At 28.3% G+C, this 6945-nt stretch overlaps 3 protein-coding genes across 4 annotated transcripts in view; all 3 read right to left on the reverse strand.

Moving 5' to 3' along the window:
- Positions 4191–5340, reverse strand: LOC104723826 (cytosolic sulfotransferase 1-like). The gene has a single exon (XM_010442246.2). The coding sequence runs from the start codon at positions 5304–5306 to the stop codon at positions 4323–4325; it is 984 nt and encodes a 327-aa protein (XP_010440548.1). The 5' UTR covers positions 5307–5340; the 3' UTR covers positions 4191–4322.
- LOC104723828 (pinoresinol reductase 2-like) lies at positions 5888–6900 on the reverse strand. Its single transcript, XM_010442252.2, has 3 exons — positions 6642–6900; positions 6316–6519; positions 5888–6166 (listed from the first exon to the last, which is right to left on the reverse strand). The coding sequence occupies exons 1-3, from the start codon at positions 6856–6858 to the stop codon at positions 6006–6008; spliced, it is 582 nt and encodes a 193-aa protein (XP_010440554.1). The 5' UTR covers positions 6859–6900; the 3' UTR covers positions 5888–6005.
- The window catches only part of LOC104723827 (pinoresinol reductase 2-like), a 5605-nt gene continuing 4547 nt past the window's right edge, over positions 5888–6945 (reverse strand). For both annotated transcript variants that reach the window (XM_010442248.2, XM_010442251.2), the window contains exon 6: positions 5888–5967. The gene's annotated coding sequence lies outside the window, so the exon portion shown is untranslated. The remainder of the gene's footprint in view (positions 5968–6945) is intronic.

The raw sequence follows: 6945 nt of genomic DNA on the forward strand, positions 1-6945 counted from the left end.
AACCCAAGAAATCCATTTGTCACAAAAACCGAATTTCCGCAATAAATGTTCAATAAAGGATCATTCTACCCGATCATAGGTCTTGCTCATATCTGTTTCCGGCGATAATTTCCGTCTTTTAGTTTTTATTTTATTTATTTTTTCAATCTTCATCCCTATTCTCATGTGTTTACTACGCGACCAAACAGTTTTTTATTAAATAATTTTGCTTTATTATAAATATGATTAAACTAAATTTAAAATATGATTAAACTACATTTATTTTAGTTTATAATATTAAACTAAATTTTATGTTAAATTTTATTATAAATATGATTAAACTAAATTTTAGTTTATAATATTATCTATGGTTGTATATATCAATAAATTTAACATATGTTATAAAATACTTTTAGGAAATAAATGTACCATTTAGTAAACACATGTTATATATTAATTTTATAAATTAAATTGTTGATATATACTTATACAGAATATTTTTATTTGCTGACTTAAACTCACATAATAGTTCGAATTTATATTATTTTGTAACTAAATTCTTTTACTTATAAAACCTATGAACTTCAATCTAAAAATCTCTTTAAAAAATGGGACATTCTCAAAAATGCCCCTTTTTTAAAATACCTTTTCATTTTGACCATTTTTAAAACTACCCTTTTTATGTATAAAATGACTAAATTACTCTTTTTTGAGTGACATCAAGAATGTATAGTCATCAAAATCAAAATTATTTTCCCGCCAAAAATAAAACAAATTTTTCGCCAAAAATAAAAAAATTTCCCGCCAAAAATTATTTTATTTCTAGCCAAAATCAAAAATTTTAACCGTCAAAAATTATTTTTTTTCCACCAAATTTTTTTTTCCTGCCTAATTTTTTGAAATTTATACCTTATAAAAACATTGTAAACGCTTTTAAAAGGTTTTTAAAAGCGTTTACAAGGTGTTTAAAAATCGCGTTTACAAGGTTTTTTAAAAAAATTTAAACACCTTGTAAACGTTTTTAAAAACCTTGTAAATGCTTTTAAAAAGCTTTTAAAAGCGTTTACAATGTGTTTAAAAACCTTTTAAAACCCTTATAAAAACCTTGTAAAAACGTTTATAAGGTGTTTAAAAACATTGTAAAAGCGTTTACAAGGTGTTTAAAAACCTTTTAAAAACCTTTTTAAAAACCATTTGAAAACCTTTTAAAAACCTTATAAAAACGTTTACAAGGTGTCTAAAAAACCTTTTAAAACTCTTTAAAAAATCTTGTAAAAGCCTTTACAAAGTGTTTATATGGCTTTTATAAGGTTTCTACCTTATAAAACCTTTTAAAAACCTTGTAATTTTTTCTTGGCGGGAAAATATGTCAGAAATTTTTTTGGCGGGAAAATTTTGTTTTTCTTTTTATTGATTAAAATATTTTTCATTTAAGGGTAAAATGATCTTTAAAAATTAAATGAGGCAAAAATAAAGATGGCAAAAAAGGGATATTTTTGAAAAGGGGTATATCAAAAAAGGTATTTTTAACAAATTCTCTTAAAAAATTCCCAAAGATAATTTCCGTCTTTTTTATTAAAAAAATTCACTCATCAATTTCAAAATAATGATTTCATCTTTATATGACTTAACAAAACAATTTTTTAGTTATATTTTTTTCTTGATTTCACTCCATTTAAGTATGAGTGCTAGGTTTCATTCTAATTATTTAATTCTAATTTACTATTCTAACTATTTATTTTTAATAAAACATATGATTTTATTTTATTTTATTTTAATCTTAATGTATATTTTTTTTAACGAAGTTCTTTTTGTTTTTGCAAAAAAAATTTAAATTTTAAATTTTAATAAGTAAACAATATAACGATCTTGTAATTATATATTGGATCACAAAAAAAAAAATCAAAATAGATTGATACATATATTTGAATTGAATTACAAAAATTTATCTTAGACAAGAAGAGGTAAGAAACATTTCTTTGATAAATGTATTACAAGAAATTATTTCATTAAATAATTTATATTGTGCATGTTGGTGCACCGCAAGATAAATGTGTTAATTTATATTGATATAGTAAGATGATTTGTAGGTGTAGTAGTTTACATCAAATATTGGTTATTCATATTTGATCTGTTTCAAAAATAAGGGTAACAATGACTTTAAAGTTGGGTACATTAACGAGTATTGATTTTCTTATTATCGGTTATGTTACTTGACCCGTTACCGCCGAATTATTATCCGACCCAACATATCTGCTTTATTAATATAATAGAATAGATAAGTATCTTATTTAGTTTATTCAATTTATAATTATTTAAAAAAATTGTATTTATTATAAATTCTGTAAGTTTTGATAATTATCTTTTATATTATTAACATTTTTTAAAACAAAATATTTTATTTTTGTTGTAATCAAATTTCTTTTATTAAATATTAATTTTTACACATGTCAAAATCTGAGATTGATAACTTGACACATGTCAAAATTTTGTTAATGACTAATTTTCAAAACCCAACTTTATATAATAATATATATATTTATCTATCTAATTTTTTATTTATTTATATGAATATTCTGACATTATTTGCGTTCATTTTTGGTATGATTTTATATTTCATATATATTACATGTTATATAATTTTATTTTCTATTTTTTTGTGAATTTTTGTGTATTAAATATTTATTACTCATATATGGAAAATGTGATTAGAATACAACAATATGAGAAAGGGTTTCAGAGATATATAAACTTATGATTTTGTAAATTAAGATTACACTTAGTATATATATTTTGATACAACTAACAACTAATAAATGTAGCTAAAAACTTTGAAAATGAAGATGGATATTTCCAACTTCATCTTTTTGTTTTGCGATTTGAAATTGATATTTTTAATATCCATCACCAATTAAAATAAATTTTTGTTATAGCCATCAAAACTTTATTTTACAAATGTGAGTTCATATTAATTCCTTTTAGTGTTCATATTAATTCCTTTTAGTGCTAGTTTTTGACTTTGGTGAGTTTTTGGTGCATGAAAAACTCTTGTAATAAAAAACAAATTACAATTAAAATCAAAAGCTTCTTCTAGGTTCAAGTCTTTTTAATTCTTCTTTTCAACATATTCATTGTTTTCTTCAGCTTCTGATTATTCTCCCTTCAGCTGTCCCTCCTTCCTTAGCTGAATTAAAATTTATTAATCAAAATTCTAATTAAAATTTTAATTTGCAAATCTTTCTAAAAAATAAATTCTTTTGGCCAAACATAAACTTCTTGAGTACTATTACATATATTTCTAATATTCCTGTGTGTTGTAATGCAGATCCAATCATAATTTTTTTTAATGATTTTCTTCTATTAATTTAGTTCGTTTATCTTTATTATTATTATATATATATATATATATATATATTCATATCATTTATCATATCTGAAAAAATCATTTATTTTAAAATATCATGATTTTTTTTTTAAGAAAATTGCGGATTGGTTTATGAGACTCACAATCATATGATAGACTGAATTAAGATTAATATTTTTACGAGTTGCTCTGTCAAAAATATGTTATATAAATATGTACAATATTATTTAAAACATAATTATTTACAATATTTACCGCATATTCCTACTTTTATTACAATTTATATTAATTTCTCTTCCCTAGATTGCGAATCCGATCCTAGTAAACTTATATAACACAACCACTTTTTGACGATGCCACCATTATTTATAATATTAAAATGTGCAAATAAAACATTTATGTTAATCTATTTTTTTCTTCAACAACATTCAATACCAATAAGTGAATTCGGGCGATGACACAACAACGATACAAACAAAAACCCCTAAACTACAAATCTTGACAGAACATTTGGATTAATTAATCATAAGTTAGTATAAGATACATTAGTTAACGAGTATTTTTTGGAGATCATATGTGGAGTGAATAATAATCTTTTCAATGATAGAGTAGGTCGAGTTTTGTTTGCTTCTAATTATTTAACACCAAGAGGTCTTTAGAGAGTGGCCTAACAAGAAAAACAACTTTTCAGTAATGCTGCACAAGTCTCCAAGATACCGAGTGAATTTAGTGTTGTTTATATTTGTTTCGGGTAATCAGAATTTTGAAGCAAAATTTTATACATATCTTTCACGTATAGCTATAAAGAACCACACAAATATTCCGAGATTGGTTTGCGTCAAAGAAGTTTATTAAATTACCAATTTGGAAAACGTTATGATCAAATCATACAACAAAAGACCGTAACAATGAAATTTTGTATTATTAGGATACGTACATATGAAAGAAAGAAAGCAAGCACACTCAACATAAAAATAACTCAGATTTTCAAACCCGAACCTTGAAATTTCTCGTGGATGACCATGTCGATTTTGTTGGCCATTTCAATACTGAGATGATTCTTCCAATCATCAACTTCTCCTTTTCGGAAGAAGATACTGTGATCCAAGTTGTTCCACGATATTCCGGTCTTGTTGATGTCCAAATTGCTCAGATTACTTAGAGAGCACAAGCCCAAGATCTTCTCAACAGATCCGCTATGTATTTCTTCTTGAGTAAAAGGACAATCCAAGAAGTCGGCAAGTCTCATGACCTGGGCATAAGGCTCTTCTTTGAGATCCTCGTACCTCATAAAAAGAACATGCTTTGGGTCTTCCAAACTTCCTTTCCAATAGCTCAAAACATTGTCCCATAAAGGTCCACAAGCGTGAACTCCTTTGCAGAACGACTCAACGACAGACTCCAGCGTGCTTCTTTCAGCTTCTTTGTTCTCCATTCTTGACCTAAACTGCCATTCCGACACTAGTACATCCTTAACGTTCCTGCATATGTATACGATCTTACAAGGAGAGTCCTTGAGCGGCTCTCGCAGAGTATGCAACGGCATGTGGGTCGAGAACAACCTCGGTGATGATGAGAGCTTGGTCAGGTCCGGTGTGGAGCTTCTGGCATACAACTTAAACTCAAGAAAGGGTACAAGACCGTAAGGGCTATCAGAGGTAAGTGGATGGCTCTGAATACCATCCTTTGGCCTATGAAGTAAAGCGACTGTGAGGGCCTTGAGCCAAGTCGTTCCAGACTTGGGGTATGAACTGACTATTATGTCGGTGTCAAGCGGCTCAAAGTGTTTCTGGTAATCGAGGACTGCTTGGAGATTCTTGTAGTAATACCAACATCCTTGGTAGTTGCAAAGCTTCTTCCCTTGGATGTTTATGTCCGAAGGAAGCGAAGCTATCAAACTTCTGAATTCTGTTCTTATGCCGTCATCGTTTCCAAAGTTTCTTAGAGGCTCCGTCTGATTCATTTTTTTTGTTTATCTTCTCATTTTAGCTTATGAGTTTTTGACACTATATAGCACAATCGCAGCACATCACTATTTACACGTATTGTTATTGACCAAATGAATTATTAACGTGGTGGTTAAGAAGCAATTCAGTATAGTTTAAAGTTCTGTTGAAAATAATATGATTATCCTTATGATTCCCTACGATATATTTGACCAAATGAATTATTAACTAAATATGATTATACGGAAAGATTTGTTATAAGAATAAAACACATTTAGTTTTTCTAAATAAATATACTTGTGGTTAGTAACAATAAGAAAATAAAATTGAGAATAGTTGACGAAAACTATTCGACAATATTTTGATTCTCTATGCTGATAATGTAAATCCGTCTAAGTGGCTAGAGCAACAGATATGTAAATTATTTTGACAAAAGAAAGTTTGATATGTTCGATTCGATATATATCAGTTTCTTAAATGAAATGTTTTCAATAATTTTGTTGTAGCCAATTTTGGATATCATTTCTTGTTTTTTTTTTTGGGGTCAATTCTGATCTACAGTATTTTTGTTAAATATAACCATTGAAAATTTCAAATAAACACAGAATAACATCTTTATTCTTTAACGAAACAACAACACTGAAAAAAAGGAATGAAAACTTAGCAAATGGCGGATATGTTTTCCATATATGTATGTATTTTGGTTCAACCAAAAATCATACGAAAATTTTCAAATATTCATCCATGCGTGTGTACTTCACTTCTGGATAGAGTTTAGAAGCTTCTTCGTCGTCTCCGACTTCATGATCTGTGAGACAACCTTCGTAGTATATGTGATAGAAATGTCCTAATCCCGCTTGGTGCGCTATTTCCTTATCTGCATATACATAACTAACATTGTCACAATTGTTTAATAGAAAATAAATACTTAATCAGCCCATATTCAGCTCATTTCTCATAATGTAATGTAATCTCTAATCCACAATTTTTGTTTGGTTAGTACGATGATCGGACTTAATTAATTACCTTCAATGTCAGCAAGAAAGTCGTGTGCTGAAACATATGTCTTCTCCAATACTTTTCCGGTTAGTTTCTCCCATATTTGAACGAGTTCCAAATGTGTGAGAATGTTGTCGGCAGGTCTAACGTACACAGTTTTATTCATCGTTCGGGGATCATTAAGCGTCTTTGCGGTATATTTTGCCATATCATCTTCATCCACGAATATCACTAATAAAATGAATGGGAACACAAATGGTGAAAATAGATATTTTTGGTAACTATGAAATGGAAGCGATCCAAGTGATGAAATAAAATGAAATGAGTTTCGCATAAGATTTTATTCTTTTTACCTTTAACATTTCCATCTCCATAGATATCAACTCTTTTTTTGGGAGGCACCAAAGTTCCCATTTGAGATAAGTTCCCACCGAAGTATGCGGCAAAACAAGCGCCGACGAGGTATGTGTGGGGGATCCCCGCGGCTTCGATTGCATTTCGTACTTCCATTTTTTGTTCAAATGTTTCACTTCCTGGTGGCATTGCATGTCCCATACGCGAAGGATCCATTCCGAATTCTGATGGTAAAAAGCGCTGAAATGTTTCAACTTGTTAATATAGTTTATAAGTGTGAACAAAAAAAGAGTTAATAATCTA

Source organism: Camelina sativa, chromosome 11 (assembly GCF_000633955.1).
Source record: "Camelina sativa cultivar DH55 chromosome 11, Cs, whole genome shotgun sequence".
Taxonomy (NCBI): Eukaryota; Viridiplantae; Streptophyta; class Magnoliopsida; order Brassicales; family Brassicaceae; genus Camelina; species Camelina sativa.

Coding starts and splice junctions, on each gene's coding strand:
- LOC104723828 (XM_010442252.2), bottom strand. CDS start 6,858: ATGGATCCTTCGCGTATGGGACATGCAATGCCACCAGGAAGTGAAACA. Junction 6,520..6,641: donor TGGAGATGGAAATGTTAAAG/GTAAAAAGAATA, acceptor TCATTTTATTAG/TGATATTCGTGGATGAAGAT. Junction 6,167..6,315: donor CTTTCTTGCTGACATTGAAG/GTAATTAATTAA, acceptor ATGTATATGCAG/ATAAGGAAATAGCGCACCAA.
- LOC104723826 (XM_010442246.2), bottom strand. CDS start 5,306: ATGAATCAGACGGAGCCTCTAAGAAACTTTGGAAACGATGACGGCATA.